General features: G+C 38.6%; 1 protein-coding gene across 2 annotated transcripts; it reads right to left on the bottom strand.

Annotated features, from left to right (window-relative positions):
• Positions 1-887: 887 nt before the first annotated feature.
• On the bottom strand, positions 888-11954 carry LOC113357685 (zinc finger CCCH domain-containing protein 19-like). 2 transcript variants are annotated; one of them, XM_026601122.1, is made up of 11 exons: positions 10732-11954; positions 10190-10569; positions 9991-10070; positions 6733-6905; positions 5650-6544; positions 5432-5556; positions 4416-4475; positions 4278-4328; positions 3994-4064; positions 3258-3415; positions 888-3169 (listed from the first exon to the last, which is right to left on the bottom strand). In XM_026601122.1, exons 1-11 carry the CDS (start codon positions 11836-11838, stop codon positions 1257-1259), a joined length of 5013 nt encoding a protein of 1670 aa, XP_026456907.1. In that variant the 5' UTR covers positions 11839-11954; the 3' UTR covers positions 888-1256. The 2 variants fall into 2 exon arrangements, with proteins under 2 accessions (XP_026456907.1, XP_026456906.1); XM_026601121.1 differs by having other exon boundaries at positions 10190-11953.
• Between the last annotated feature and the right edge of the window lie 5761 nt (positions 11955-17715).

The raw sequence follows: 17715 nt of genomic DNA, 5'->3' as shown, positions 1-17715 counted from the left end.
AAGACCGTATTTTGAGGTTTGCTAGACTTTGTCAATTGCAATCGATTTCCTACCTCACCTTGATCTTTTATCAGAACTAAAATCACATATAGGCTTATCTGTGGGAGGCAAATTGGTTTAAAGTCTTCAATTAAGTTGAAGCAACTCTTAGGTTGTAAAGAACGTCCGCTAAGGGAATCAATTGTGCGGAGTCCTCCTGGGATTCAAGAGGCGTAAGGAGCGCAAATGTAACTAAATTTGATGTAACGGTTGAATTTGGTCTCAATTACATTCTAGTCCAAAGTTCTGATAGTAGGCTAGTGTCTGTAGCGGCTTAATACAGTTTGGTTTTCAAGTCTGGACTAGGTCCCGGGGTTTTTCTGCATTTGTGGTTTCCTCCTTAACAAAATTTATGATTTTTGTGTTATTTTTTTTCCGCATTATACCGTTTATCTTTATAATTGAAATATCGCAGGTTGTCGTCAAATCAATTCAAGTAGATAAGTCCATCGCAATTGTTGGATACGACTTGATTGATTCTTGGACATTGATCTTTGGAATCGCCCAAATACTTTCACGGCATAATCAGGTTAACGGATCTTGAAAACATCCATACACAGTTTACAAACCTTGCATGATTTGTAAGGCTGTAGTAGGATGTTATAGTGATATGATATTTTGAAATCATAATAAGCTATTGGAACTCAGTAATTAAGAATTCTTGCATGGTTGTGCAAAAGATCAGGTTCTTAATTCAACACAGAATATTGGTAATATTTCTGGATCAAAATTAGAATTAGAAGAATCATTTGTTTTCTTTATTAATTCCCTCTTAAACTTACTTATATATAAAAGATTTAAGAAATCAAATACCATTTGTGAATGATATCAACTTTAACACTTATTGATGCCGGTAATTTGTATGATTTCAAAAGAAAAGATGGTGCCGTTTGGTAAAATTCTACAAGATTAAGAAAATAAACTGACAAGTGAAGAGAAGCCAAGAAAAAACAATAGAAAAGTGGATAAAGAACTCTAAACTTCACAAGTTTGACATGATAATTAACATTACTAACTAAAACTGCTTCGATATGAGAAGCAATGAAAAAGGGAACAAAAATGAGGGTGGGCGGGGAAGCACGGAGAGACGGTACTGCAGCAACCAAGAGGTATGAAGGGGGTTCAGCTCTGTACATAAGAAAATCAAACCTCGCTCACTTTGTAACTCTGCTGCTGCGTGTACAAGCTTCCTCTTTGATTCAGTTCACTATGTTTCATTAGTGATGACGATACTCACAATCTGCTCCCCTCCTACAATCTCCACTCTCATAGTATTTGCACATTCTTGGTCCCTTCTGCCCAGAAGACCCTCCATTTCCTCTGAACGATGGTTGTCTGTTCCAGGGTTGCCTACCATCACTACTACTCTGATTAGAATCTCCTCTACCACCATGATAACCACCCCGGTCCCGATGTCCAGAATATCTTCCATCATGTTTCTGTCGGCTCTCTGACATGTTATTTGCAGCAGGTGAAGGACCCCAACTACTGTTGTTAGTATTTCCCCCCCACTGCTGCATACCCCCATTATTGGCTCCCTGCGGCTGTATTTGTGGTGCTACCCAACTTCCCATGTTGACATTTCCTTGCACTGAACCTCCCCAACCCATGTTTGCATTTGCTGGAGGGGGACACCACCCTGGGTTGCTAGTGACAAGAGGTGATTGCTGCATATGTACGGGAGGAGGCGGTGGCAGCTGCGTGTGTGGTATGCAGGCCAGCTGCTGCAAGTTAGGATTTGGCGGCACTGGAGATAGTTGCTGCTGCATGTTTGGAGCTGTTGCCCATGGGTTACCACTCTGTGTATTAGGCGTAGGAGACCAAGACGTAAACTGCTGTTGCTGTTGTACTGAGTTTGAAACTGTAAATCCTGGATTAGAATATGACACAACTTGAGTGGCAGTGGTAGTAGGGGTTGGAGTAGGTAAATCTTGAACCTGAAGTTGAGCAGGAGCAACCCATCCTTGACATTGTAAACCCCCATGTCTCGAATTCATCATAATATTTGGTATCTTGTGAGCTGAATCAGCAGACCTCCATACCTGATTTTCTTCTGGAGCCTTATTATTGTAACTATGACCGGACGCATTCCAAGTTGTGATGCTAGGATTAGCAGCTGACATCACAACTCCTTGCATTTCCACTGAGTTACTTCTAATAGTAAGTGGATTTTCTCCCCCCTCGGTTGATTTTGCTGAATCTGATGGCGAAATGGAAACAGACACCAAACCAGAGCTTCCTTCTCCAACGACTGGAGTAGGTGAATGTCCACCCCATTCAACAGACGTTTTCACTGATCTACCTGGTTGCTGCACACCATTGACTACTTGAGTACGAGTTTGACCACTCCAGCCAACATTAGACCAACTTCCAACACTTGTCGACAGTGTAGGGGTAGGAGTAGGTGGATTTTGGTAATCCATTCTCTCGCCATGATTGGACACTTCAGCAGGCTTAACAATATGCAAGGATGAATTACCATTCCATGCACTACCCACGTTATTCATTCTGGCAATGTCGGATCCAGATCCAGATCCTGCTGTTTGAGGGGTAGAAAACTTGTTGTCCCACTGCGGCAGGTCACTCTCAAATTTCCCATTCAATGCATCAGTCAATGATATAGAATCTTCGGGCTCTTCTCCATCTCTCCATACCTTCAGACCAGCAGGGAAATACCCAGTAGTACTCCACTTTCGTAGCTGCACCATTGAGAAAGGTCCTTGTTTTTTCCCAGATGGGTCTTTGTAATGCCAAATTTTCTCTGCTTCCAAGGCACTAGAAGATGTGGCCGCTCCTGTAGACAGAGAAGTTGGTGTCGTTTGAGAAGATTCAGATCTAACTACTGCTTGGCCACTCCAAGTGTCAGAGTCAAACGCAGGTGTAGGGGCCTGGTTTCTGGATATTTGAGCATCTCTTCCTCGAATAGGTGAGGTTTCATTTGTTCCGTCTACACCACCTCTCCTATCCCAGGATCCTCGCGTGGATGTTTTTCTGCTTGGTTCCCAAGTAGTACTTGAGCCCTTTCGCGAACCACTCCATGCATCATTTAATTTTGAACCTGCTTTCCCCGGAGATATAGGTTCTCTTCCCTTCCTACTATATCCAGCATCTCTTGATCGCAAGTAGTTATCTATAGAACAGTTGTAAATAGAAAAGAATTAATAACAGAAGCACAAAAGGGAACAAGACGCAAAACAAATGTCTCAAAATCCAAAGACCTCGTGTTCTATCATCTGCTTCTGGTTCTTCTTCCTCTTCGGACTCGTGACTAGGATCCATGTTAGGGTCAGCATGTACTTCAGGAACTTCCTGTAGCCTACGGAACCGCTCTTCAGGTTTGTTCAGAAGCTGCAACTTCTCTACACATTCTCTTAGCGTGGAGATGAGGTCAAGGAATGCATCAGGGATAGTTATTAGCAGTTTTAGTAGCATATATTCCAACTCTTGTGCTCACGTGCAATGACGGATAATTCAAATGATAAATCAACAAAGATCACTAATTTTCCTTAACTACTTTTTTTTCATTATAAAATGAAATAAAAATGGCACACATGGACAAGAAATAAACTGCAATCTTGAACCTGGGATTGAATATGATACAGGATGATACATCGAGTTAGGTTTTTGTATGGGATAAAATAGTTGAAAACCCTCCTAAAAGAAAATTTTAAGCACACATACCAAAAGACTGGTCTTCATATTCTTGTTAACCAAATGTAGATTCATACATTATTCCGTGATTCCGTGACTACATCTAACAATATCAAGACAGCTGAACCATGTTGTTTAGCACAATAATAACAAAGCAACGGATACCATATAATTACTAATTGCTAGAATAGCAGACGAGATCTTTTTACAGATGCGGACCAACTCATGGCATGTTTTCAATTAATAATAAGAACGCTATCATGCCAAATGAACCACACAGCTAGACTTTTTAATAAAGGATATTCTTTTCTTTTTCCAAGATCACTTGCCCTATCACGGAGATGATTAAGCCGTAGTTTCTCTGCTTCCAGCCACTGCAAGAACAAAGTTAGCATAAGCGTGATTACAAGTAACCAAAAACTTCTAGGGCGGAGATGCTTAGAAAGTTAAAATAAATAAATCGAGAAAGGTCACAAGGAAATTAAGTAACTAAAATAATCAATCTATACTAGCATAAACACCGCATATCTGTAACTGAATGAAAAATGACCATAAGGGTAGACGTGGATCACAGATAGAAAACTCACGTCATTTACTCGTGCTGCCTGGAGGGCGATGGCTTTCTCCTGAATATCACCCTACAATCCATCAACCACAAATGCTTGTCAACAAGAGATTCTGCATTCTTTTGCTGAAATCAAATGGTGAAGCAAAATGCAAATTACCACAGTCAATCGACCAATCAAACCACATTTTATGCTCTGCCTTAAACGCTTGCACTCATCCTGCAAAGAGAACATTTACAAAAGGTTAACTAAAATATGAAGTGCCAGCTACAATAAAGTAAGCATATTTATTACAGTTTCTGGTGGCTACTCCCTAAATCTTATGGTTTCTGCTCATACAAGTATTCGCAATTGAAACTTGAGCTTAACTATACACTGATAAGGTCTTCCAGAGTTCATTCAACGAACTATCTGTATCTGGAATCGCCATCTCTCTAGATCAAAATACCTAAACCCAGCTAGAGGCAATCCTCCTCCTGCAGGGGATTGGATTTATGTATTTTTCTCATAATTAACTTAATGAATGATTGTGTGCCTCAGTGGATGAGGAATTAATGGTACAAATCCATAAGGGGGGCAAAAACTAGTCCACCTGATCCTTCTCATTTTTCATCCTGGACCTTGCAATGAAAAGGACTTGATCTAAACATTGTATTGGAGGCTTTAATTGTTGCAGGGGCTTCTTTGCCTTAATGACATGCCCTTCAGAAGTTCAGATCTTGGGTTGCACTTCTTGATTTAGGAACCAGCTCCAGGAAAGGATTGTGGATGACCCTAATCAGGTTCGACAAGAAGGGTGTCTTAAATCACGATTTAGGATGCATATCTCAGGGTAAGGATGTAACAGAAACTTGAAGGGAAACGGCTGCTACAGCATTGTTCACCTGCAAACTAAATACGCTGGTTTGGTTTGTTTTTTTTTTCCCATTTCTTCCTTCAGTTTGGCAAGCAAGTGGAGAATTCTGCACAAAAATGAGAATATCCACTAATATCTAAGATCGACGCCCCACTTCATGACATCATTCTATAGTAAACTCAAAGGGTAACTAGTTTGTGGACAAGTATGAAGACATGTTCATTTTTAGCCCAAAGAGGTAACTTTAACCTAGCATGCTAAATAAAAAAGGATCGAAAAAGGATGTAAACACTTGTATTATAACTTTCTGTTTGATCACCTCGGAGAAGTCCTGGCTTGAAATCCTATCTATACTCTCCTCTTCTGTTTTATTCAAGTTCAAAATTTCCAGCATAACATCAGTTTTCTGTTTACCAATTTCATAGGGCTTTCCCTTCCCAATGCCTGTAAAAAAATCATAGAACAGTTTTTCAAATGTCATTCGATGAGTCAAGGTTTAACATCACAACCAAATGAAACCATAGTTCTGATATTTACCTACAACTTGAACTAGTCGGTACATGTCTTGTTTTTGTCCGGCACCCGTAATCCTTATTCTTACAAAAGATCCAACAACCTTATCCTCAAATGAATCCATATCTTTAAGCAAATCTTCCATCAAGTTCCTTTTCAGGTAAACTAAGTTAATATTGTGCACATCAATTGCCGCATAATCATCGACATTTGACTGTGGACCTTTCTCAGATTTTTTACTTCTCTTTCGTCTCTTATCTGTCCCAGCTTTTGTTGAGGCTTCACTGTTGCCTTCAGCATCCAACTGACTAGCCTCAGTATCAACATTTCCCTCTTGATCATCAGCTTGAGCATCCTCGTTCAAAAGAAAGTGAGATTCAAGAAGCTTTAACATTTCAAAATGTCCAACACGTTCCTTACCAAATAGATTTTTCAACCTTGTGTCACATACAATTTGACCTTTGCGACGAGGATCACGAAGATCATTCTTCTTTATGTAATCTAATAAGAGAGCTTGGACATCAAACTGGGATAAAATGGATGTATTGCCATTTTTCATGTGCGCAACAAACTCCAAGAGCTCGTTGGATGCCCACTCATTATCACCCACCATTGAGTGCCCGTCACTACCAGAGACATCCTCCTTGGTGGAAAGCTTTGATTTTCTTTTGGACTTCCTTTTCTTCAGAGTTGCAGCTACTTTTGGGCATTCAGAACCGCTGTCTGAGTTGGACCTTTGATCAATGTTAACATTAGGAATTTCATCAGAGAACTCCTCCTTACGAGCTGATACACCACAACCTTTTGAAGAATTTCTTGCTTGAGTGAGCTCCTCTAGTGTTAATGACAGATTCCTTTTCAGATCAAGCCAGTAATCCTTGAAGAGGAACTCCCAACTATTCTTGTCATCATAATCACCCTAAGCATGAAAAATGAGCCCGTGATGGAAAAACAAATTATCATAAAACGTAAGAGATTGATACACAATGATAAAAAAAAAAAAGTAAAAAACTAAATCTATAGAGGATGTACCTATGCTCAAGCAACAAACAAATTGACAATTTAAAGCTACTCCGGTATCATTCTTCATACAGTTTACTTGTTTACCTGCTCGTTCTTTTCGACCAGCATAATGGTTTTTACGCACGCTTGACAGAAGCCTTTATTTCCTCTGACGAATGAAAAATCAGTTTCTTTGATGCAAGTCTTGCACAGTGAATACGTACATGTGAAGCACATATATTGAGCAGCCTTTTCGCAGTTACTACATATGTGCCAACCTGAAAAGAATGACAATCAAAATATTCAGGAACTTAGGATTGACACCAATCTAGAGAAGAAATCCTAGTTGTCAAGTATCACCAAGGACTGCAGAAGAAAAGCATCAATTGACATATTTAGAGTGCATGAAATATTTACCAACTTCATTTCCTAATATATAACGAGTCAAATAGTTTCTTCTATTTGTAATAGTAAACATGTATAATAGGAGAAAACCAACATGGGATTGCCCTCAAAAAAATAAAAACGAGAAGGGAAAGCAGATGTGATGTGAATAAACATCTAGTGACACAGAAATAAGTTATTCATGAATACATTCTTTACTTGAGATGGCAAAAGGAAGCAAACATATAAATAAGCTCAGTACGCAGACCTAACACTATGGTTAACACATAAACATAAAAACAAGGGAGTGTAACAAAGAAACTCTTTAAGCTACCACGACAGAGGCATAATTTCACAAGAGTGGATCAAAAAACATAAACAGTACTAAATTTTGTTTCAAACTTCAAAGATTCAAAACGACGATATGACAGTTAAATTTGATAATTTAACCCAAGATTCCTAGGCTTCAAATGTTTTTTTTTTATTGGTTTAAGAATTTGGTGCTGGCAAGTTTCAAACTCAGATCACTGGTATCATCACCCAATGACTTTACCACTGTACTACAGTCACACCGGCAGGCTTCAAATGTTTTGTATCAATTTAATATGGAAGGACAATCCGAAGAGACGTTCTTTCTAACCATCTCAATACATCATTAACCTTGATTGAATCCTGAATTCTCTCTCAGCAATCCTTAAGCTGTAAGTCACTATAAGATCCATCCTGATGTTTTAACCTTGTCCTATACTATATTCCTCCAAACTTTGACAATAGACAGCAAACATTCTCTAGTTTCTGATCTCCACCAAATAAACATAAATCATCACCCACGGCATAATACAAATCCAGGTAAATCAGAAACATACTGAAAGAACTCCTAAGGGCCTAGAAGAGCATAACTACACTGAACTTGAGTGCATATGATTGCAAACAAAAAGATCTCTCTTCTCCAGTTGTATGTATACTATTCGTAATTAGAACATGTACACTAGATTCCAGTCGCTGGAAAACATATAAATAAGCTCAGTACGCAGACCTAACACTATTGTATACCATTCTTTACTTGAGGTGGCAAAAGGAAGCAATACAAATAAGCTCAGTACGTAGACCTCACACTATTGTCAACACATAAACATAAAAACAAGGGAGTGTAACAAAGACACTCTTTAAGCTACCACGGCAGAGGCATAATTTCACAAGAGTCTAAAGGAAAACAAAAAACATAAACACTATTAATTTTGTTTCAAACTTCAAATATTCAAAACGATGATGAGACAGTTAATTCTGATATTCTAACCCAACATTCCTAGGCTTCAAATGTTTTGTATCAACTTAATACGGGAGGACAATCCGAAGAGATGTTCTTTCTAACCATTTTTCTCACGACCATAGGCTCTCAACACATTGTAAATTAACATCATTAACCTTGATTGAATACTGAATGCTCTCTCAGCAATCCTTAAGTTGTAAGTCACTAATAAGCTCCTTTCTAAAGTTTCAACCTAGTCCTACAATATATTCCTCCACCTACACTATATTCCTCCAAACTTTCACAAAGACAACTATTCTCTAGTTTCTGACCTCCACCAAATAAGCATAATCCACCAAATAAGCGTAAATCATCACCCACAGTATGATACAACTCCAGGTAAATCAGGAACAAACTGAAAGAACTCTTAAGGGCCTAGAAGAGGAACAACTACACTGAAATTGAGTGCATAGACACAAGTCGCTGGAAAAACAAGAAAGAGTTGACCAAAATAACCAAATCCAATGATCTCAACTTTTCATTGAAGACAATGGATAACTCTTGTTCCATCCTCAAAACACGGTTCCAAAAATAATTTGACCCCTTTACAGCAGGCCAAGATAGTAAATTTCTATAATAGAAAAATTTCCTGAGATGGGTGGCGCTTTGATTTAAAGGTCTCGGATAGCACTAAGAATCTTTAGCTTAATGACTGTTAAGTCTACATGTATCAGTAATGTCCTTTTTTATTGTTCTCGGTTTAAAGATCTCCTTTATCTACATCAGTTTTAAGGAGTGGTGAACACGATTAAGATAAAGAAAGTAACCCAAACTACATATAGTTGAGCACTACATCTAAGTTAATGTGACGAAGAATAGAATCGGCTTAGTTAACATGGACAACTGATCAACGAGCCAGCTTTGCTGATCTCATCCACTACCTCCGTAGTTCAAAAAATTTAGCTTGAGGTCGCAGTTCTGATCTTAAAAACCAAGTTAAACCCATAATTACAATAATCAACAACAACGAAATAGTATGCCGTCTTGGATCTTAAGCTGTTGGGCTCTCAGAAGGGAAGCACCACCCCAACCTTGCAAGCTAAACAAAACATGCAATTCCACAAGCTATAAGTAGACGCGTGAATAAAAAAATCAGATTCCCAAACACATGAGCATCATTGGGGAATTCCACTCTAAAAGATGTCAATTAACTCCTCTAATTTCCAATCCCAAGAATATCCTGAATTATTTTGTGAATGGAACTTCTTGTTCCTTGGCGCTGATTTCTTACTACTTGTCTTCAGTAAGTAATGCCCTTGTCTAATGCACCTTCAAACCTTTTACAGAACAAGAAAAAAAAATACAGAAATTGAACATTTTTAGAAGCTCTCCAAAATGAGAAAGAAAATGTGATTATGTTGGACACTTAGTAATATAACAACTTCCGTACAACTACAACTACTACTGCAATGACCATTTCGCTAATAAATGTTCAATAATACCCTTATTCAGTTAGTTGTTCTGGGCATACTGAACCTATCCTTCACCAGTCCTAAAATCTTTAAAACCATGAAACCACAGTACAAATTCAGAAACACAGTGGGATATCAAACAAAATGACCAACATTGATAGCATCATAGTAAGACAAGGAAGAGAACAATAAATCCCAAATTGCAGGGTTTTTGTGCTTTGCAGCTGTTTCGTTAAGAACTAGAAATCAGGAACTTACCACAATTCCAACGTCCCTTTGTACGGAAAAACGCCTCATCTCTATTAACACAGGCAGGGTGATATGCTTTCGGACAACCCCTAACAATCCAGAAAACACACTTATTTATCAGCAGAACAGAATCTAACGACACCTGCGAGAAATTAAGACATCCGATGTCATCTGAATTAGACAAACAAAATAAAATGGAAATCCTAACCTGCGATCACAAAGGACAAGGTTGCCTCCATCAAAGCAAATGAAACAAACATCCTCTTCAATTTTCTTCCTCGTCGCGGGTTTTGCCGAAGCCTTAGCTGCACGACCACGTTTCCTTTTAGGTGTACCTTTCCCACTCTCTTCCGCAATATCCATCTCCTCCAAATCCATTTCATCTAAAGGTGTTGCTTCTTCAGCAACAGATTCTTCTACAACAGGGGAACCTCCAGCCAACTCTGAATCATCCATGTTCAGGATAACTGGGGAACCTCCAACCAATTTTGCATCTTCAATATCTACTGTAACTGGAGAACCTCCAACGAGTTTTGTATCCATATCTGTGTCGACCGGAGCACCTACTTTAATCACCGAATTGGGCTTGTCTGGGATAACAGGAGAATCTCCAACCAATTTTGAATCTTCCATACCTGTGGTTACTGGCAAACCTCCTTTCATCTCCTGATTGCCCTCCTCTGGGATAATAGGAGAACTTCCAACCAAATTCGAGTCATCCTTTACAAGGATTACAGAAGAATCTGCAATGATTGATGAGGCATCTACCTCTCCTACATTTCCAGCACCTCCAACAAGTTCCATATCATTAATTTCCACGGCGTCTTCCGCTATCTTCGAGACTTCAATTTCTTCTGCTACAACAGGAGGGTTTCCAAGTATTTGTGTATCACCTGTTTCTTCCACCACCTGACTTTCAAGTATTTGTGAATCCCCCATTTCGGCTGCCACAACCTCAGAGTTCCCAATAAGTTGAGACTCATCGTTCATGTGTTTCACAACAAGAGTAAGGTTTAATGCAGCATCGGAAGAATTTCCAACTACATCTGAAACTTCAATCATATCTTCAACAACAAGAGGACGGCTAGGGTTCTCAGATAACTTTGGATCCTCAGTCATATCTTCAACACACAAAGTAGGGTTTTCAACTATATCTGAATCAACCATTTCCTCCACAGCATGAGATGAGGATTTAATTATCTTCGAAGAAGGTGATCCAACAACCTCTGAATCAACCAGTTCTTGAACAACCTCAGGTTGATGATTTTCAACTTTCTCAGAATCAACCAATTGTTGAACAATAACCTCGGAAGGAGGTTTATCAACTATCTCTGAATCAACCAAATGTTGAACAACAGCCTCAGAAGGAGGGGTTTCAACTATCTCTGAATCAACCGATGCTTGAACACCAGGAAGAGTAAGTTTTTCAACAACCTCCGAATCATCAACCTGAGGAGGAGGAGGAGTAATTTCATCAACCTGAGGAGGAGGAGGAGTAATTTCATCAACCTGAGAAGAACTAAATTCAACTACCTTGGAATCATCATCATTCATATTGTCATTATTAATTTTATCGAGAAGAAGAGTAGGGGGGTTTTCACCAACAAGTTCATCAACCATCTCTGAAACAACAACCATAGAATCCTCCTCCTCTTCTTTCTCAACAACCATTTCGGTATCATTTACCTGAGGAAGTAACTCGAATTGTTGAGGAGGGTTTTCTGGTAACTCAACTACAATTTCTTCTTCGCGCAACTTCATCTCTTCTTTTTCTTCTTCTTCTACTACTACCTTGTTGTTTGATTGTTGTTCACCGTCAACTCTAGAAACACCTGGACTTTCTTCTTCTTCATCCATAGTGAATAATATTTGATTGAACGAGAAAACGTACGAAACCCTAGATTTTTTTTTCCTTTCTTCTTTCGGGGGGTTCTAATTCTAGAGAGAGTGGTTATATCTGTCAGACGAGAGAGAAGAAAATAAAAATACGATGGGTTGGATTAGGTTTACGCCCCCTTGACACCACTAAGAGTGGAATTCATCCATCTTCCATGACACCTCAGCATTTGGAACTGTTGATGGAAACGCAAGTCTAATCGTGGAACACAGAAAACGCAAATAAGAATAACATAAAACGCGAATAATAATAGCGTCAGGGAAACGCTATTAATAATGGCGCTAGACTTTAGTCAACGGTCAAAACGTCAATCTTAATAGCGTCAAACGCAATTGTTAATAGTGCTAAGCGCTAATCTTATTAGCGCTTTTTCGTTCATATATCCAGTAACACCATCGACCCCTTCTTCTTCTTCCTCTCACAGTTCATCTTCTCTGAAAAAAGAAGAAAAACAACCTAAAACCCCCTTTCTTGATTCTCATAGCACAGCTCAAATAAATCAAATTGCTTCAAAGAGTTTGTTCTATGCTGCATAAGGAATCGAATCAAACTTAAATTTCTCAATTTGATTGAGAATCCAAAGAGAGGTTAGTTGAATTATAATTTGAGTTTATTTTATAGTTTGATGAAATGTTAGGGCTTTAGATGATATTATTGTTGATTGTATGCATGATACTCGATTGTATGATGAATTATAACAATTTTGATTCACAATGACGAATTTGACATGTAATTTAGGGTTTTAGATGATGAATATTGTGTTGTTTAGGGTTTTAGATGATGAACATTGTGAAATTGCCATGAGATAATGAATTAACATGTGTTAGTTACATTATGTAAACAATTTAAGTGCATTGTGTGACTATATTGATTTTAATTTGATGATTTTGTATAGATTGTGGATATGGATGTGTTAATGATCTTGAGTTCAAAAGAACCGGATGAGAAACATATTTCTACAAGTATAGACCCACTTGATACACAACATGATATCACGTTTAGAAGTAATCTAGAAGACCTTGAGGATTTATATGACCGTGTGGTGGTTCATGAAAGTGCTAGTCAAGTTCTTCAAAATTCCGGCCTTGCTAGATTTTTTGAAATTAGAATTAAGAGAGCTGACCAACAACTAGCTTATGCAATCATAGAGAGGTGGTGGTATAGTACCAATTCGTTTCATTTCCCAAACTTTGAAATTGGTTTCACCTCTTTAGATTTTGTTCACTTAACTGGAATTCCTATTGGAAATGATCGTAGAAGATTGGAACACGCCGCTACAAGTAAATGGAAAAGTAGAGAAAACCAACAACTAGAGGATACCTACTTTGGACCTTTGCATGGGTATGCAAAGTACAACAAGAACTCACCTGAATTTCCTATTAGTTGCCTCGTAAACTATATCAAGGACAATCCAACTAATGATGAAAATTGGGAGATTGTGACTCGATACTTCTTATTATGGGTGATTTCAAAAGTTTTATTGGCACGTACCACTACAAGAGCAAGCAAAGGTTGGATCGTTTCCTTGCGTGATTTGAATGCGATTGGTAATTATGATTGGGGTTCGGCTTGTTTTAGTCACTTGTATAGTAGCATGAGTGCGGTTACTAGAGGTGGAAAAAACATGTGTGGATTGGCGATGGTTTTAGAATATTGGTTTTACATATATTTTCGTACTTTGACGCCTTTTCTCCAAGAAGGTGTACCGACTGATGTATGGCCTGCAACTATGATATTCAAGAAAGATAGTCTAGTGAAGTTGCAAAGGGGTACTTCCAAACACTCTCTTAATACAGCTCGCCAACAAATTGAGTTGAGGACAATTGTTGGAACGGAATGGCAACCATGGTCTACTAGTATGTATAGAGATCATCCTGATATAGTGCATGCTCGTGAAATCTCCAATCAAAGAGTGGCTTTCTATAATCCGCAAAGCGATACTAGTATCATGTATCTTGGTGAACGGTTTTTAAGGCAAACAAAGGGATTTATAACAATTCCAAGAAGTCCACGTGAACGTTTGGAAGACCTTGCTACCCCCCATGATCCTATTGATGTGGTTGAAGGACGAGACTATAAGCATGTTGATGAGAGCATGTATGTGTGGTGGTGGAAGCAACAATCTATTGAATTTTTGCTCCCAGAAATATATCGTCAAGAAAACAGAGATGAAGTTGGAGCTGCAAGCACTCAAGATCCGACATTTCTAGTAAATCAGGTCCCCCCAATATATCCATCACGGTATAAGTATGACAACGTCTCACAAGCTTCACCTGAATTTCCAAGAGTTTCTTTCTGTACCGTACGTTCAGACAGTGAAGGCAACCGTGTTAAAGTGCCTTTGCAAGCACCCGATCCTCCTCCATTCACGTATAATGCTAATTGGGGAACAAGGGTTAGTAATTTTTGATTTTAACTCCTTCAATTATTTTGTTTGCCACATTATTATGATTTTCTTTACACATTAGAAGTTCTTTCATATATTTGCTATCTTGGTGTTTCTTTTCAGGAGCAGTGGAAAGATTTTGCGCATAGGTTGGCTACGTTAAATCTTGCAAAGGATGAGTATTGGTTTGAAATAGATCGTGCACGTGCTCTTGGGTAAGGATCGACGTCAACCCAATCATGTTATGATCTTGGAGACAACTCTCAATGGTCAAGCCGTAAAAGACCAGCCACAAGTCAATCAGATGATGCACATGGTCATTATGTTCCACAAGATAAAGTAGTTCCAGAGTCACAATTAACTCAAGTCTTGAATAATGGTGGGGTTGGTTTAAGTGAAGACGAAATGGCAAGGATGTTAGGATTAAGTTTTGGGGGAACATAGATGTGTTTTCTTTAATGAATGTGTATGAAACTTGGATGTCTTTTCTTTTGTATGAAACTTGGATGTCTTTTCTTTAATGAATGTGTGCATGAATGTCTTCTCTTTTGTATGGATTCAAAAATCTTGGAATGCTTACATTATTTGAGTTTTGTTTATAGGTGCAATATGGACGATGAAAATCCGCTAAGGAGGTATGTACTAATGACGTATGGTATCGATCTTAGCATTGGTGATGATAGCGAGGAGAGAGCAATTGTGTTGTACCAGTATATGACTCAAATAATGCATAGGCTCTTCCAACCGGTGCCTCAAGAAGTATTGACGCGACAAATGGTGGACAGGCAACGAGAGGATGGAGATGCAAGGATGATGCATGAATACTTTGGACCTAACTGTACTTGGGGCCCTAAGAAGTTCCACCAACGTTTGGGTATGTATCGACCTCTTTTCTTACGTATTCTAAGTGAAATAGTTGTTGCGGATCCTGCTTTTGATTTCCAAGTTGATTGCACCGGAAAACTTGGCCACTCTCCCCACATGAAGATGTATGCCGTAATGAAATATTTGTGTAAAGGCATAGCCGCTGATAGCACAGATGATTATGTCCGTATTGGAGCGTCGACCGTCTATATGTATGTCAAGAGGTTTACTAGGGTAATTGCTCGGCACTTTGGTCCAAGGTATATGCGACTTCCTACAAGAGAAGACACGGAAAGATTATTGGCAGAAAATGCAGCTAGAGGGTTTCCTGGAATGCTTGGAAGTGTTGATTGTATGCATTTTCAGTGGAAGAATTTTCCAACAGCATGGGCAGGTACGTTCCGTGGACATGAGAAAAAACCTACCATCATCTTAGAAGCTGTGGCATCATATGATCGGTGGTTTTTGGCATGGTTTCTTTGGAACGCCAGGGTCGAACAACGACTTGAACGTCTTGGCTCAATCTCCACTTTTTGATATGATGGTTAATGGTTTAGCAGCTCCTTGTAATTACCGCATCAATGGCCACAACTACGACAAGGGTTACTACTTGGCGGATAATATATATCCACGATTGTCTTGTATTGTGCAGTCATTCAAAATTCTTTTTCCAAATCAGCCAGCCAATACGTTGTTCAATAGATACCAACAACCGAAGAGAAAGGATGTTGAAAGGGCTTTTGGAACTCTCCAAAACAAGTTCCAAATAACAAAAAAGCCAGCAATATATTGGGATAAGGAGGATATAAACTTTATTATCAAGGCTTGTTTGATTTTGCATAACATGGTCATTGAGAATGAAAAACGTAACTTAGATTGGGGTCAAGTCGTGAACGAACCAATACGACAGGTTACTGGAATACCGAGGTCATACCACGAGTTAAGGAATGATGAGGCATATCTCCAACTCCGCAATGATCTTGTTCAACATATTTGGATACGACATGGACTAGGTCTCAGAGACGGTGAAATGCCACCAGAATCTCCCCCTCCGCCACCAGATGATCTTGACGGTTCGGATGGTGAATTCGATCCTACCTATGTTTACCCACCAGAAGAACAACTTTAGTCTTTTTCGTAAGATTTCGAAGAACATCTTTAGTCTTTTTTCGTAAGATTTCGAACATCTTTAGTCTTTTTTTCATAAATTAAGAAATATTAAGATTTTCATTGTATTATTTATGGTTTTCATTGTTTTCAATTTATGGTTTTCATTGTTTTCAAAAGAGAAGAAGTTATGGATTTTCAAAAGAGAAGAAAAAAAACTAAGTATGGAACTTGAGGAATTGGCGTAGGTTCTGGATGTTTTTTCAAGAAAAGCGCAAATAAGAATAGTGTTTAGCGCTATTGAGAATAGCGCCAAACTCTATTAAGATTTGCGTTTCATTCCTAACCATTAGATCTGTAATGGCTCATTCTAATCAACGAATCACAAAGAAGCGCCAGTAACAATAGCGTTTCAACGACTATTTTTTTGAATTCGAAATTTTCCCTATAAATTGATCACTTCTCAGCTCAGCTCAGACCAAAACCATTCAATCTCTAGATTTTTCTCCATCTTCTCTATATTTTTCTCCATCTTCTTAAAATTTATTGCAATTCAGACTTTTTTTTTAACCATGGCAAAATATCTTACACCCGAAGATGTTGCAACCACCAAAGCTTGGATAAGCATTACACTTGATGGTGTTGCCGGAGTTGATCAAAAATCAAACCAGTTTTGGGAGCGGGTATTCGATACATATGTAAGCAGCTTTGGGAATAAAAATGACAGAACTGTTCATAAGTTACAAAATAGATTTGGTACCTTGAAAAAAGATGTCAAAAAATGGGTTGGTATCTTAAGAAATTTGCATAGAAACAATGCAAGCGGATGCGGAATTGATGATCTTGTAAGTTTTATTAAGATTTATTAATGTATATCATTTTATTTTATTGAAGGATTTCTAACTTGGGTTTTTGTTTGTTTTTTGTAGGAGAGAAAAGCTAGATTGGAACATAGTAAGGTTAGCAAGGGAAAACCTTTTCAAAATGAAGAGGTGTACCGACTTTTCAAAGCCCATGTTCTCGGATTCAATCCCGAAGAAATTGATCCTACTCAAAATGTGGAAGATGAATCGGATGCTCCTAGTGTTAATGCTTCAACAAGTAGTGCTCCCGCAAGAAGCGACCCAAGATGGCATGAAGAGGATGGCCCTCGTCGACCAACGGGGAAAGGGGCTCAACAAAGGGAAGCTTCGGAGCTATCGTCCATCAACGACGGAACGGAGCGTATTTTGAAACATTTTAGTGAAGATAATGCAAAGAAGATAGCAAGATTGGATGGACAAGAAGAATATTTATTAACTATTGCAGAGACAAAAAAGAAATCCGTGGATTTGGCTTTGGAGAAACATGAACTCGAAGTGTTGGATGTGGTGGTTGAGACCTTGCCGGAATGGAAGCAGCAATTTATGTTGGATAAACAAAATAAGATTTTGGAAAAACATGGTTATCCTCCTAGAACACTTGGTTATCCTAGCACTAG

Source organism: Papaver somniferum, chromosome 3 (assembly GCF_003573695.1).
Source record: "Papaver somniferum cultivar HN1 chromosome 3, ASM357369v1, whole genome shotgun sequence".
In the NCBI taxonomy this organism is placed as follows: Eukaryota; Viridiplantae; Streptophyta; class Magnoliopsida; order Ranunculales; family Papaveraceae; genus Papaver; species Papaver somniferum.
Note: the sequence above shows the minus strand (reverse complement) of the source record. Positions and strands in the feature narration are given on the sequence as shown.